At 39.5% G+C, this 16247-nt stretch overlaps 2 protein-coding genes across 2 annotated transcripts in view; one reads left to right on the forward strand and one right to left on the reverse strand.

Moving 5' to 3' along the window:
- Positions 1-16247, forward strand: part of dgkab (diacylglycerol kinase, alpha b) — a 128584-nt gene that overhangs the window by 40245 nt on the left and 72092 nt on the right. The window lies entirely within an intron of this gene.
- ankrd52b (ankyrin repeat domain 52b) lies at positions 2237-16081 on the reverse strand. Its single transcript, XM_072382402.1, has 28 exons — positions 15928-16081; positions 15269-15352; positions 14116-14194; positions 13524-13594; positions 13238-13438; positions 12834-12921; positions 12353-12495; positions 11824-12036; positions 11597-11675; positions 11361-11475; positions 10697-10779; positions 10472-10589; positions 10109-10177; positions 9889-10029; positions 9737-9793; positions 9327-9438; positions 9172-9243; positions 8876-9077; positions 8639-8726; positions 7425-7542; positions 7114-7333; positions 6860-6947; positions 6667-6750; positions 6185-6330; positions 5849-5931; positions 5393-5475; positions 5128-5219; positions 2237-5010 (listed from the first exon to the last, which is right to left on the reverse strand). The coding sequence occupies exons 1-28, from the start codon at positions 15952-15954 to the stop codon at positions 4820-4822; spliced, it is 3147 nt and encodes a 1048-aa protein (XP_072238503.1). The 5' UTR covers positions 15955-16081; the 3' UTR covers positions 2237-4819.

Raw genomic sequence — 16247 nt, forward strand, 5'->3', positions numbered from 1 at the left:
AACACCAGATACTTTGTGTTTCATCATGTAGACTTGCTTTCATTTGCAAATATACATTTAAATTTGTATACATATATATATATACACACATATAGGAAAAAACGCTCATATCTTTCTGCACTGTATCTAAAACAGTGAGCATGTCAGAGTCATTATTGACATTATTTTGGACACTGATCTAATTTTTGATCAACATCATTAGAAAAATGCTTTCTACCATTTAAAAGGTTTAAAGTTGGAAAATATTGATCTCAAATTGATTGATTCATGCATCATTCATATCAAGCAGGTTGGATCAGTAGAACACTTTATTTGCAGGGTAATCCAACCAATCAGTGGGATGACTTCAACACATTCAGAGTTCTAAGGTCCATTACAACTATGAAAACTAAACTCAACACAATCCTGCCAACAATTAATTTCTGTGTGTATGTGAACCTGTCCTATATTTCTAACTGTGCCATTTTGTGCATGTGAGTGGTTCTCCTACTTTGTGCTGTCAAGTTATTCAGCTGAAAAATATTCCACTCAGTCATGTGAACTGTCAGGGGTTTAGTGATATTCATGTCCACACATTAACTTGATGTCTGGTACTTTAATCGCAGCTCAGCCTTAAAACAGACCAAGCTGGATCAGAGCATCAACAAGTTAAACGCCCTGGACTCAGAGGCTCAGAAAGGAGCTGCCTTAGAGGGAGGAGAGCTGCGACAGAACACAGAAGGAGAAGCTTTAGCAAGAAAAACAAGATTCACTGATGGTAAGGTCAAACCAGCAGAGGGGGAACTACAGCTCTTAATCATTAAAAGCATCCATCTTCAGCTAAACTGTTACTTTGAGATTCTGTCTTTCTTTGAGGTAGTGCCTCTCTGCATTCGACAGCCTTTTTTCATCATTGAAATTAGATATACAGTGTTTCTGTTTTCAGGAGCTCGCTCATAAAAAGGAACAGAAAGAAGAAGAAAGGGAACAAGATGAGAAAATAGAAATAAAAGCAACAGAGAGGAGAAGGTGGCCGCAGTGTGTTAAGCTGAGGCTTAAGAGGAACAGCGGAGAAAGTGCAAAGAAGAAGAGAAGAAGCACGTTTTCTGGAAGAAAAACAAATACAGAGAGGAAGAGAGGAGGCTGCGGTGTTCGGCACTGGATGGACAAAAAGAGAAGAAAAGGAAAAGCGCGAAGCCAACGTGGAGCTCAGCCCAGAACAAAAAAAAGCAGACCTCAAGGAAGGTGCTGATTGTCTAGAACTGTTAACCATTCTTTATGTCTTCAAAGATGTTTATTTGGGTCACTGTTTTCCACATTTGTAACTTGAGAAGTTTCATGCCGTTTGTCATGCCCACTTAAATACCCGCTTTAATGTACTTTTAATGAATTAGTGCCGACTTTTAAATCTCATATAAACAGTTCTGATCCACAGAGCTGGCTTTATTACACATTTTATTTTGAACTCCAACACATTTGCTATGAGCAGATATCCATATCAATCCCTCTTTAAAATTAACATAGCTCCGTTGTTACGGCCATTCACATTAAATGTATCTTCAAATCAAATTAAATTAAAAAAATTCTTAAATTATCCCAGCAGAAGGGTTTTATAGAAATCAAAACTTCAGTCTTTTTAATTATGGGCCACTGATCGACTTTCTACTATTTTTCTGCATGTTTTGGCCTCAGAGCAAAATCATAATCATTTCTGTGGCTAACCCTTATAGACTACTTTAGACTAAATTGATGTTGCTGAATATCTTACATTGATCTCATTAAATAAGATTATTGTCTAATAGCATAATCAATTCAACCATGAGCTTTTACTCTTCTGCAACAGAACTTTGATTCTGCATCATCATAGTTCTATTAGAAGATATCTGGCTGCACATTAAAAGCTTGTTGCCAGATTTGGTACTAATGCTGAAAATCCATGAGGTATGATGACACATGGTCATTTGGTATGTCATGTTCCTGATCAGAACATTTTGAGAGAACTTAACTAAAGTTCTTTTACAGATGTTGGACAATCCTGAGTGACCGTCAGATGTCAGGAGGCAGACTGTGGTGAAGCCTGATGTGCACAAACTTTCTGAGGCTTTGGTTTGAAGTTCAGCATTTACTAATGCCAGGGGTGTATTTTGGGTTTCCAATCCTAGAGACGCTGTAACCAACAAGGGAGGAATTTTCTACATTTATGTGCCTCGATTTTAATTAGCTTAACATGAATTTAAGAGACAAAAACCCCCAAAACTTCAGAAGGCATTGATTTGTTTATTTCCTGTCATATGAGTGGCAAACACAAATAAACCATTCAAGTTATTACAGCCTGAAATCTCAGTATGATTCACACTTTGTTCACATGAAACACTGCAGCAGGGAGGTTTCTGCAGACAAACATGACTCCAAACATTTCACTGCAATCTTCACTAAGATATATCTAAATGTTTCCATTCCATCCTAATTCAAAATGTGAAGGAGTAATTTCATTAACCTACGACGGACGCCCGACTGCAAATCCTAAAATCCATAAACTCTCTTGCCCGAGTGCAAATCCTTTAAAGCCATGTTTATACAACAGAGAAGGTGTTACTGGGAGAGAGAAGAAGACAGCGTCTGCATGTGTGGCTTTCTCATCAGAAATACATTACAGACTTCATGCACAACACCGTCAACAAAAACTTGACGGTGGCAGATAGAGGCGGCAACTAGTTTGCGGTAGTGCAGGGATTTTGTGCAAATTTATCAAACGAGTTAGCACCACCGATTTAAAATAATTTGTAAAAGTGTGAATTTTTCAATTCTGAACGACAAAAGAACACGAATTGAATGTTAAATACACAACACGGCGGCCAACAGTTGAGGGAATTCCTTTTCTATTAGACCGCTAAACAAGACTGGTATGAAATAAGGTTTGTTGTTAGCGTTTCACTGAGACTCCTGTTGAACAGACAACACATGTAGTGCAGTGACAGCTGGTTAGTCAAACCTCATATTTTTCTGAGTATTCTCACCAACCGACCGCCATCAGGAAGCCAAAACAGCTTCTCCAAAGTTGGTTGCTTTTCTTGGTTTGAATGAGCGTAAATACATCGTCTTTGGGTCTTTAACTGCACACGAGAAGACACTGAAAACAGAAGTGGATTCAACAGAAGTGAAACGTCACATATTCCTCTGACCTTTTGTCGTCTGGAGTTTTAGACAGAAACGCGTTACTTCTCTGACAAGATACACTTCGTCAGCAACATCCAGCTCAAGATGTGCTTGTTATTGCACCTACAGCACAGTACAACTGACCTGAGGTTGTTCTTAATCATTCTGGATTTTTTTTTTTTTTTACAGTACAAGTAAAAGGTTAACTTCATTTTAAGAACTTCATAAATACACATGACTCTGAAAAATATATGACTAAAAATATGGCCACGCTTGTAGCTTATTCTTATGATTTTTACTGAACTGAAATGTAAATCATGATAATATTAGAGTAATAATGTTATTCATATAAGTGCAGTGTTAGCTACACCAGAAGCAGGATAAGAAAATATAGTCCTATTAATTGCATAAAAGGCTTACAGCCTCCGTTAGATATTCTGCAAAAAGCATACTAAGAGGCAGTCGTACATTAAAGACACGCGACAAACATCCAAGCCTTCTTGCTCAGTTGAGAACAAACGTTGATATTGTAGGTTCTGTTGGTTAAAAGAAAATTACAGGATTTTTCAACCAGGGCCTTATTTTTCCCTCCTATTCGGGGTGTAAATTCTTGATCGGCTTAAAAAAATCTCTGCAGTCAGACCCACGCCGAGCAAGAAGCTGTGACTGACTGCTGTGAAAAAGAGCCACACCTGACAAAGCTGTGACAGAATCCCTTTACGGAATGAAGCTGTGGCTCGTAGCCTCCAAACTCCTGTCAGCACACCGCACCATGCACACTATTGTGTTTGCTGCTGCCAATCAAAAACAAGAATCCTTCTTACACATCCTCTCCTGAAGCTGTCAAAAAAAGCCAAAAGGAGGTGACAAAAATCACATTTCTTCAGGTATCTTTTACAAAACCAGAAGGTTTTTCTTTGACGTTCATTCATTAGTTGCGACTCCATATTTTTGCCAGGGGTGTGGACTATTTGGGTGTCATTTCATTAGTTCAAGTTCAAACTGCTGTGGTTGTTTCTATTTTGTGCTTATCCTCTCTTTTCAAGAGCTCCTCTGCCATTTATTCAGGCTCAACAATAAAGCGATGGCCATTAATTCAAACCAATGAAATTACGCTTGAGTTGACTTGCTGCAAACAAAAAGGGTTCGTCTCTGCAGGGTCATTTCCTTTAAGGGTTGTCAGACATATTAAAACAATCTGTGCATCAGCTACAAGTAGAAGAGCTCTCACTTTGCCTCAGTTTATAGGTGGTGCCTCATGGTGTTCTCACTCAATATGAGACGGACTGAAAATTATGCCTGTTAATAAATTACACCCAAACAAAATGGGATGTCGGGCTCAGGTTGAAAAATCCCCAAATTTACCTTAAAATGACTTTAAAAAAAAAATTTAAAAAAAGGTCAAATTGACATTGGACAGGGTTCAAGCAGGGGGGGCTTGTGTAGTGTGCTCACATTAAAACTTCCATTCATATCTCAGGGTTAGTACTTCATAAATCCAAACAGAGACTATCATATGATGCTAACATTAATAATTTGTAAGACTAGACTTAAGAGAAGCTATCACAGCTGAGTGTGTATGAGTATATGATGTACAGCTGCATTACACAGATGCTCGTGACCTTCAGCTACATGAGGGTAAAATTTCCCTCTACCGGGCCAAAGTCTCTGTGTGGTCCCTGATTTAGGCATGACACAAGTTTCCATTGGACCCACAGCTGGCAGAAATACCACAGTTCTTCAAGATTGGGCTAAAGTGGGAGGCTGTGCTGGTATCGGCCTCTCTGGGAGGAAAAGGCTTCATGGTGGAGAGGATCAGGGCCAGACAGTCTGCTACGTTTTTGTTTGGGGCGCAGGCGAGAGCTGGTGTGTGGCCTGCAGAGGAAGGATCAAAAGGCAAAGGATTAGCCACAGTGTTATCCAGCATGGGCATTTTAGAGCAGAAACTACTTCTCTCTGTTCCCTCACAGGAGTGTAGATATTCCTGCTTACCTTCCACATCTACAGCCATGACTGCCGCTCCTCTGCTCAGCAACACCTGCACCACAGTGGCCAAGCCTTTTCTCGCTGCAATGTGAAGAGGCCTGCATGATAAAGAGATGTCTGACCACTATACACTGAAAAAAACATGCTTTTAGTCAAGAATGCACATGAAAGCAGCTCCAAGTTGTTTTATGTCACTCATGTCATGGCTTAAGTTTTAATCAGGGTTATTTTCATCTAATTTGATGAAGGTCCATGCACTTAAACAACTCACATCTGGAGAGTGCTGTTTCTTGCATTGATGAGAGAGGAATCGGTGATCTCTCCCAGGATCAACAGAGCACACATCTCATGACCCTGCAGATTAAAACACAATGTTCTTACTTTTCATGTGCTTAATCGATGTTGTTCAAACTGTCTGCGCATGAAACAAAAAAGGGGATTAACGATGAGGAAGTGATGAAAACTTCCTTAATTTGATGTTTAATTTTCACACAACTACTGCATACAGCTACACATTACCATTTTAGCTTTTAAAAGAGGTTTTCATTTTCAAAGACAGAAGCTCGGCCAACTCGCCCCATTTTAAGCCTGATTTTCAACAAGGGCTTCATTATATAGTTTTGCCAGACTTTTACCTTATCAGAAAGAATTATCTCCTGGTACGCTCATGCAAAATCTGATGTACCACTGCATGCATAAAGTATGTTAATTTGTGTGATTATGTGACCTTGCTGCAGGCTAAGTGAAGTGCTGTGTTATTATTAACATCCACCAGGGTCAGGTCTGGCTTCGCTGTGTGCAGCAAGAACTCTGAAATGCAGAAAAAATAAACAACAACGACAAAAGCTATTACATTTTAAACCTTTCTCTGGGGTTTTCATGTGTAGTAACAAATGATCAGTGTAAAAGGGCAACAAACTGGTGTACAATGCTGTAGGGAATGGTTATAAAGGACTATGAGGGTCAAAACCGGTCATCACCAATCATTTAGAATGATTTCAAATGTTTTAAGGTGACCCAGGTAAGAAGAACAACAGTAACATTTTAATTTACGGTCACATACCAACAGCATTGGTCTGTCCACAGTCAGCAGCAACCATCAAAGCAGAGCATCCAAAGTGGTCCACAGCATTGACCTCTGCTCCCTGGGCCAGAACCAGCTGGAGTCCAGGAACACTTCCTGAATAAGCAGCTGCGTGAAGTGGAGTCCTGCACATCACACATGAAAATATGGGCTGAGCAGACAGATTTACCTCCCCCGAATCCTTCTGAAGCCAAGGGAAGGAATTCAAAAGAAAAGACACGGATAAAACTGTAATATCTCCAAACGAGGGAGTCTCTTCAACAGACAAGTCGTTTCTGTCACGTGTACAAAATTAATGTCTTCAGTGGCGAACCCTGAACCCAAAAACAGCTTCCAATCATAACTGTGTTGAGCATCACACATTAAATGCCTCATTTCAAAATAAACATTTTACCTTTACAACATCTGGAGATTACCCCGGCACTGCTGAAAGACAGATGTGTTCTGAAAATGAAACCCACCTTTCTTTGGAATCACTAATGTGGACAATTTGAGGGCCAACAGTCTTCACCAGAAGCCCAGCAGCAGCATCGTGTCCATTGACTCTGTGTGGTGGAAAAAAAAGCCCTCTAAATTTATTGCAACGGATGTTTAGTTAACATATGTATGCAAATAGGGATTAATAATAATCTCAGTCAGGATTGTGATACTCACAGAGCACAGTGCAATGGAGTGAACAGGTTTCCTTCCTGGTTGCTAAAACGTTTGTTTTCAAGTAAAATGTGTAAACATCCCTCATGACCTGAGAGAAACAGAAGACAAGTGATTGTTATACTATAATTATACCGGTGATGCTGTAAAAATGTACATTCATGCACACTCTAATAGTAAATATTTGTATATTTGGCCCATTCAACCCTGAGATAAACTCGTTTCTTAATGAAAAATAAAAAATGTCTTCTTTTCACCGTGGTAGGCAGCCCAGTGTGTGGGCATGTAGCCTCTGAAGTCCAACATGGAGTCCAGAGGGTCAGCTTTCTTAGCAGTCTTTAACAAAGTGTGGAGTAGCTTTGTGTGACCGCAGGAAGCTGCGAGGTGCAGCGGCGTTCTTCCCTGAGAGTCTCTGCACAGAGCAGAAGCCCCGTGTTCCAACAGCGCAGATACGCAGTCCTCACTGCCCAACATGGCCTGCAGGGGGAGGACACAAGCTGCAGTGTGAGGACAAACAATCTCCGAATCAAGCAGTTGTTTAGCACAGAGAAAAAATGAATGAACTCACAGCTCTGTGCAGTGCGGTAAAGCCCTGTTTGTCTGCAGCATCAGCCTTTGCTTTTTTCTCCAGCAGGATGTGGACGCAGTCGGTGTGACGTCCCAGAGCTGCCAGCATGAGAGCCGTCCTATAATAATCAAACAGAATTGAATTGTCCGAGGGTTAGGAGAAAAGACTGTTCATGTCAGACTGCCACAATGGTCCTGGCTCGTTATATCAGCAGTCAGTAATTACATAATGTGCTATATATGACATGTTTACCTGCGTATGTACCACTAAATCTTCTCGATGAAGACATTTTTAATGTATATAGCTTGTAAATAGCATTTATCTACTATACTCTTTATTTCTGCTGCTGTAATATGTCAATTTTCCCAATAGGGGATCCACTGATATCTCTCTATATGTTTGTAATGCTTTGTGCTTGTAATTATTAATCTTTTAATTGCTTTGTCTTGATACGTAAAGAAGGTGATCTATTGTAAATACATATATTTAGTTGCCTACTTAGTTACTGTCTAATTACCATCCATTAACAACTATAATCACTGCTTACTGTCTAAGATTTTTGTTATATTATATTATATTATATTAGTGTTCCAAATATATACTGTTTTGTTTATTGTGCAGTAGGCCTAAAATACAGTTACAGAGAATTACACTTCTTAATGGCCAGATTTTCCTTCGTTTTACCCAAGTTTACACGTGTTTCTTAATTTTGCACTTGACTTTTATTTTCATTATTTATTTTTTATTTATTTTTATTTCTATACATGTCATATGGCAGGCTGCAATCTATTGAGTTCAAATAAAGACCAAATGTTCTAAAATACTGAATATAGTGTTTTATTCTTCAATCAGTTAATATAAACATCTTTGACGTTAAAGATGTTATAGAACGTAATAGCGTATAGAACTTGAAAAATAACTTCACAGTTACTTTGCTGAGTAACTAATCATTCTTACAATGAGGTAACTGAGTTACTAACTCAATTACTTTTTGGGATGTCATTTGTAACTGTAACTAATTACTTTTTTAAAGTAAGATTACCGACACTGTTCATATCAGTGTGGACAACACTGGTTGGACTGCAGATAAAGTCACTGGTGGAAAACTGTGAAAGTATCGTTCATTCGGTAAATTTGGAAAATAAGTCAATTTAAATCCTTAAATTGAGTTTAAATCCTTACATTGACCATGTCTGAACAAATCAGCGACTTACTGTCCCTGTGTGTCCTGACTGTCAATGATGTCTGCGCTTTGTTCCTTGTTGACCAGTAAAAGCAGACAGTCCACTTGGCCATCAGCAGCTACATGAGGGGGAACGCAATTTAAGAGTTAGTGATACAAAGATTTATTTCTCAGAATGAAATATGCAACAAGACCAATAAGGAAACATGCAATGTAAACGTGGACCCACGTACGACTGAACCTGAGCAGATGTGACATCCACACATACCTGCAGCATGCAGAGCTGTCCGTTTGCGTTTGTGATCCTTCAGTGTGTAGGAGGCTTGATGCTTCAACAGAACCTCCACACAGTGGGAAAAGCCTCTCTGAGCAGCCAGGTGGAGCGCAGTTTGGCCTTCAATGTCCCGTACGTCCAGACTGACCAAAGTCTCACAAAGCAAACGCAGTGCCTCGCAGTGACCGTAATATGCCTGCAGTAATATGCGATATAACAGTAGTAAAGGATAGAAGGGCTCTCGTTTTTTTGTGTGTGTGTGTTTTTTTTTACATTGTTATCATACTCACAGCTAAGTGCAAAGGACTGACTGGAATATTACTTTCAACCTCTTCGAGACAGTTAAATGAAATCTCCAAGAGCTGCAAAAAGTATCAAAACTTCAATTAGGCCTCGACTGCAGTAGGTGAATAAGACAATAAGCTAAATAAAAGACACAACTGACCAGTTCAAGATGCTGTTTGTTCCCATAAGCTGCAGCGTAGTGGACGGCACTGTAACCCCTGCTGTTCTTCAGAGTTGGATTTGCTCCATTGTCAAGCAAGTAGTCTAAACACCTAAACACACAAGGATTTTATCCATTTTATAAGCCTTTACATTTACAAATGTCTACATGTGTATTTCACCTTTTCTTATGTAAGTGGTTTGAGATCACATGTATTGTCACAGATTTTTTTATTCTAAAAATAGCAAAGTAAAACAGGACTACGCGAGGTGTAAAGTAAGACACTCATCTGAGATTATGGTCTTTACAGTGATCCCATAATTAAGACTGCAGGAGATCGTCCCAAGACTACTGTGGATTCTGCATAGATGAGCAAAAGTTGACCTACTTTGGAATAATATGCAACTTACAGAGAGGCTTCCTGTTCTTTATCCACACTGAGGTCTGGCTCAAAGTTTGCTCCCTCTCTGGGAATAAAAATATAGATGTGCTCACATCGTGTGATCCTTGTTACCTCTGAGAAAAGCATGTAAGACAACAAAATGGCAGAGAAGGCCCTCACCCATAGAAGGTGTGTGAAGCAGCAGCGTAGTGCAGGGGGCTGCAGCCCGTCAGATCCGCCTCGTTGACCTCTGCGCCCGCTTTCACCAGCGAGATTGTGCACTGGCTGTTCCCATTTGCTGCAGCATAGTGCAGAGGAGACCTGCAGGACCACAGAGGTTTAATATCAGATTGAAATAAAACAGTTGAATTCTCACCTGCAGGAGTTAAGCACTGCCTACCTTCCCAAATTGTCCTTTATATCCAGCTCAGCACCACTATTCAATATCAAATTTAGACACTCAACATTCCTGCAAAACAAAAAATAAAACACAATCATTTCAATCATGACTGAGTATAATTGTACCGGTCAGATAACAAACATCTTTGAAGCAGATGCACATGATTTCTGATGAGCAGTTCAATTCTGCTGCACATCTCATGACCAGGAAAACAGCCGGGGAGCTTATCTGAACCTCACTCATGTTGTCAAGTTCTTGAAATTACACCAGTACCAACAAAGACTGTTGTTGGTCATGCTTTGTTTAATCTGATGGTGGGGTAGGACCAGTTGATAATTTGAGACATTTGTGTTCACCACTCACCCTCCAGAGGCAGCTGCATGCAGGCAGGTCCTCCCATGATCATCTGAGAGGTTAATATCGAACCCTACGTTTGGTGTTTGGCCACCTGTCAGAGCTGGCATGATGTTGTAAAACTGACCTGAGAAAAACACAAAAAACACCTTTGAGTTTTGTTAGCAGCTGAAAATCCAATAATGCATAAATTAGATGAGAAAATGGAGCTTGAGGAGTCAAACTGATTCTCACCATTCGACAGTAACTTGCGGCAACAGTCTGGAAAGCCATAGAGCGCTGCCAAATGTAGTGGAAGCATCCCGTGAATCCCCTGTCTTTAGAGATTATAACATTGTTTACTTCATGGAAACTTCATGTAAATCAAACCCTTAAGCATTTATGTGACAGCTTCCACCAGGTTTCTTATATTCCTTTTGGAGGATTTGAGCTTTGCAGAGTGGGTTGTGTGATGGCAAAACAAATAGTATGAATTAATAAAAGGAAAGTGAGGCATCCAGTCAGATATCAAAAAAGTCTCTCCGTTGCAACTTGGTGCTAATGTGAATGCAAAGTCAGAAGTTTGTAATTCCAACACTTGAGCTATACAATGAACAACTTCAGGTGGCATCTTCGTCCTCCTCTCAATCAGAAAGGATCATCTCATAGCATCATTTGAACTGACTGTTGTGGGAACGGTGGTGGGTGGCTATTCTCTATGGTTATTCATCAGGAGGTTTCACAAACAAAAAGAATTAAATCTCCTCACTGCAACACACATTCACAAATGTGCTCTCCTCCAAATGGTTTTATGAAAGTCAAATGCTTTCTGAGGTGTGTGGAACCAAAAACTGTGATCCCAGTAACAACACTTTTAGTACTACTACCGTTAAACAGAGAGAGTTTCAGACAGACTGACCTGCCTTTGTCGGCACCGTTTGTCAGCAGAGTACTCATCAGTAACTCCTGACCATATCTGGCAGCAGCATGAAGAGGAGTGTTTCCATTTACGTCAGCACAATCAATCTCTCCGCCTATGCAAAGAGGAGAGCATTATATGTATGACACACATTTAATATTTTCGTGCTTTTCATCATTGATCATGTGCTACAAATATAAGCAACACGTGCTAATATTTTTGGTCACTTGTGTTACCATTCTGTATCAGAATCTGGGAGCCTGTGAAGCGTCCATGCATTGCAGCCATATGTAGAGGGCTCTTCCCTTCTTTATTCTGTTAGACAGCAAAAAGGAAAATGGTCCATTTATTGAAAATACTGGCATAATATCAGACTAACAAATAACACCCACGATCCTGGATGATTTTTAATCTATTTCTATTGTACTCTTCAAATCCACATAATTCAAAACAACCTTTTTACCTGTGTGTTAACATCAGCACCATTGTTGACTAGCAGCTCAAGAGACAGCACCCCGCTGGAGGAGCCAGCAGCCAGATGCAGCGGTGTGTCGCCATGGTAGTTGGGCTGGTTGATGTTTGCACCGCAGTTCACCAGTTCAGTAGCTACAGTGTCCTGCCCCATTTGACAGGCCATGTGAAGCGCTGTGTTCCCGAAAATGTTAGGCTCATCAGTCTAAGAGCCAAAAGACAAAAAAAATAGAACTATAAAAAAAGAAAGCTTAATTTCAAGAACAGTTGACTGTCATAATGATGCAACGAGAGACACCTCGAGACCAAGCCTGGAGCTCTGCAGGACACTTTTATGGATGCTTACGGGAGTATGATTGAGAAGAATGTTTCCTAATATCTTATTTTTAACTATAAGGTAAAGACACACCCGTAAAATTACTTTGAAATCTCCCAGCAGTAAGATCACATATATTCAAAAGTACTTCTCATGCAGAATATGCAATTCTAACCGTGATATGACCCCGCCACAGCCACTATACCTCCATCCCGAGCCTTAACAGATACATGACCACATCTAACTGTCCGCTGGCAGCTGCGACATGGAGCGGAGTGTAGCCACACTTGTCCTTGCTCATCACATCTGCACTGTGAGAGATGAGCAGCTTCAAAATATCCACGTGTCCTGGAAGAAGAGTTTAATGTTGACTACAGGAATCCCCCGTGCTCACACACAGCCAGTATGCAGGCTATTTCTGACATGACGGACATCTTATTTAATGATTAGGGTCATTTAAAAGACCAAATTTAAAAAGAAAAACTGGCTGATGTAAAACCATAATAGAGAGCATGTATGCGTGATTCATTTTTATCTTATTCCTGAAAAGCGTCTCTTGACAGGGAGGCCAGTTTCTTTAAGATGCTACTGACAGTGATCCGTTTTCTCTGATCTTTTAACTATGGGCCAAAAGCAAAGAGGCAGTTTTGTGAAATCTCGTGCTGTCTCTTGTTGTCTCTACTCACCAAGGTGTGCAGTCCAGTGAATGGGCTGCCTTTCCTTCTTGTCTTTGGCATTTGCATTGGCACCTTTAGACAGGAGCAAGTTCACCATCTGCAGTAACACAATAACAAAGAAAACTAGTATGTCTGTGTAGCCTCGTCTCCAACAGTAAGTACAGTCTGAAGGATAGCATAAGTTGACAAGCAAACACCCTTGATTGTTTAGTCTGGTTAGATCTACTCAATGTAGCAATAGCTGTTGAAAATAAAGAAAAAATCCTTTCGTCATCACTCACTTTGCTAAAGGAATTAAATATACTTTTAAGCATGGTGCCGTATTGAAAAAAATCCACCTAACAGAAAGGCAGTGGATATTTCTATAGGTCAGGAAGAGGACTGTGGCTAATACTATCAACTTTACGGGTTACCTCTCCATGGCCACTGTGCGCCGCATGATGCAGCGGTGTCCTTCCTGACCTGTCGGTCACATCCAGGCTGCAAACATGTGGTATCAGGGCTGCAGCGCAGCTTGTGGCCCAGTTTGCGGCTGCCATGTGTAAAGGTGTATGCCAGAATTTGTCTCGCGCATTGACCTCTGCTTTGTGCTTGAGCAGCAGCTCCACAGCCCTCTGTAAGGATAAAAAACAATAAGATTGGGTAGTCACTCATTTTTCATTTCAATACTGTTTCTGTGTTTTGAAAATCGGAACATACTTCATTTCGTGAGGCAGCAGCGCGATGTAAAGGAGTAAGCATTCCCTGGTCCTTAGTGTTAATGTTTGCACCTATAACGAGGAACAGAGAGAGAGAAAAAAAAAACAGGCCTTACTGTGTCTCCACATTCTTAGTGTTTTACTTCAATTTAATTCAATTCAGTTTTATTTATATTGCGCCAAATTACAACAAATGTCATCTCAAGGCACTTAAATAATATAGTCCAATTCAAGCCAATTGGAATTCAATTCATTGTAATCATAATCCAATGCAATCCAATTAATTAATTTCAAAATAATCCAATTCATTCATATAGAGCCAATTCAAAAACAATATCCTAGTTAAGGAAACCAACAGATAGCACCGAAACTTGTCTTCAGTCCAATCTCCCGCCCTGAGCGTGCCTGAGGCGACTGTGGAATGAAACGACTCCCTTTTAACAGGAAGAAACTTCTGGCAGAACCAGACTCAGGAAGGGTGGCCATCCGCCTCGACATACTTGTTCTGTATGTGACTGACTTAAGGGTTTCATTTCTAAACAGACTGCTTATTTACAAGAACATAATGAATTAAGACATTTTTTCCCTCCTACCTGAACTAATAAGTAGTTCCATAATATTGACATCTCCCAAATAAGCAGCAGCATGAAGGGGTGTGCTTTGTTCTTGGTCCTGAGATGGGAAAAAATAAATAACCAAAACATTTATCAGGTGGAATAGTTTTCAACCAATCGTTTCCCAATGTAAACCTGAAGTTACTTACTGAAGCCAAAACTATCACAAATGCTCTTTTGAAAAAAGAGGAAGTTTAAAAAGTTAGTTTGTAATCTAAGCTTGGTGTAGTTGGAGACATGAGTCCTGAAGACATAAGTTATAATGTAGTGACGGCTACTGTCTACTGAAGAGTTGGAACAAAAACATGTTGACCAGTCGCACCTGTTTTGACCCCTTTCACGAATACCTCTAGTAAATCCTGATTTTGAAATTCTGGTACTGACGAGTCAACTTAACCTTAAGTGCTACCCCATATCTTTCTGTTTCCGGTAAAACCAGAAAACCAGGGAGGCGCCCCCGCTTCTGAACAGCCCACTGCGATCTGACTGATCAGCTCAAGTGGCCTGTTTAGGCGCTGCCAGCCAGTTAGCATTACAATTATGCTTAATTCACAGTTATTCTATTTGACACAAAGTTAGAGTTAGCCCCCAATTACAGGATGAGCCATCAACATTTTCATGACTTTTAGACTAAGTCTAAAATACCATGAAGAATACCTTTAAAAAAAAAAAGTTACTTTCTTTGCACCTGGGTGAAACTGTTTACAGTTTACAACTTTATCATATTTGTATTTTGCACTAATATCTAATAATCATCTTGTAAAGAATGTACCAACTAAACAAAAATCCACAGGCAATCCAAAATTTCAAATCTGTGCATTCAGTTTTTTTTTTTACAAGCCCAGTGAGATAATAGGCAGCTTGTGCCAGTTGTCTCAAAATGGCAAGTAATTGACTGACTGAAGAATCCATCTGTCACTAACTTATATTAAACATCTTCATAAGTTAAAAAAAATTGTGGCAAATGTACAAAAACTTAACTTTCCATTTAGAAAAACTGTAGACAGGACAAGTTCTGAGAAGTAGCATATGGAAGTGACAGGGCTGCACCAAATGTTCAACAGAAAGTTGACTCAGGTTTGACTCAACAACTTGTAAAATGATGAGTTGGATGAATGTTGGATGATATTACCTGTGCATTGACATCTTGGTTATGGGTTAACAAAAATGTCACATCCTCTGCATTTCGGCTGAATATGGCCTGGACCAGTGGAGACTGAAAATATATTTTGCACGCAGTACATGTAAACAACATTAAAAAATGCATGTGATTTAGAATAGTTCATTAAGATTTCTTGGAATAAGTAGAGTTATTATAAATAACGAGGATTTTAATTTTACTGGCATTTTTTCACTGGAAAAAAATTAAAGTCTTTCTTGGTGGAAGCACACTAACTTAGAGCACGTTTTGTAAGTATCTATAGTAATGGAAAGAGTTCCCACAAGTAACACAGTGATCAAATAAACTTGAAATATCCGTTAGTTATACTTTTAGCTAGGTTTTTTGAGTGTTCATAATAGGAACCAACAACGAAACTATCCTAATGGGAGCGTGCAATTGCATTTCAGAGTCAAAACATCAAACATATAATGGTCAACTAATTATGCGAAGTTCTAGCTCAAACTAAAACTTAACCTATTTCTCTATGGCAAGGAATCGTGACATAAATTAGCTTTGTAGAAAACTTTTCTCGTCATGTAGCTAACATCACTATCAGCTGTTCACAACATCGAGGAGTATGATAGGTCTTCTAACGTAAATTAGATCACAGGAAAAGTTTTATTTACTACCTGGTCTTTAATATTTCTCAACTCCATGTCCCAATTACTCAGGAAGCGCCTTAAGTGAAACTTGGTCTAAACTTGACAACATATCACTATGTTGCAGCTAGTTAGCCTAGCCCTAGCTTATTTAGCAACTAGATGTGTTGTTGTAGTTGTCAGAACATCGCGAGACTGGTAAAGGAAACGTGATTTTGAGAGATTTTTACATTTAGTTTACAGATGTTGATCGTTGATCTTTGATCTGATATTTATGCTATTCTATTTTATGAAAACATTTTTACATGAATCTTATTATTGTATTTTAACTGGAAGGTTTATGGGAGGTT

This window comes from Leuresthes tenuis, unplaced genomic scaffold (genome assembly GCF_036924035.1).
Source record: "Leuresthes tenuis unplaced genomic scaffold, fLeuTen1.0.hap1 SCAF_3, whole genome shotgun sequence".
NCBI lineage: Eukaryota > Metazoa > Chordata > Actinopteri > Atheriniformes > Atherinopsidae > Leuresthes > Leuresthes tenuis.

What these genes read in the sequence shown, in the direction of transcription:
- ankrd52b (XM_072382402.1), bottom strand. Translation starts at nt 15,954, where the DNA reads ATGGAGTTGAGAAATATTAAAGACCAG. An exon ending in CCGCAAGTTACTGTCGAATG is followed by an intron (nt 10,590 to 10,696) that starts GTGAGAATCAGT and finishes TGTTTTTCTCAG; the next exon opens with GTCAGTTTTACAACATCATG. An exon ending in AAAGAACAGGAAGCCTCTCT is followed by an intron (nt 9,439 to 9,736) that starts GTAAGTTGCATA and finishes TTGTGTGTTTAG; the next exon opens with GTGTTTAGACTACTTGCTTG.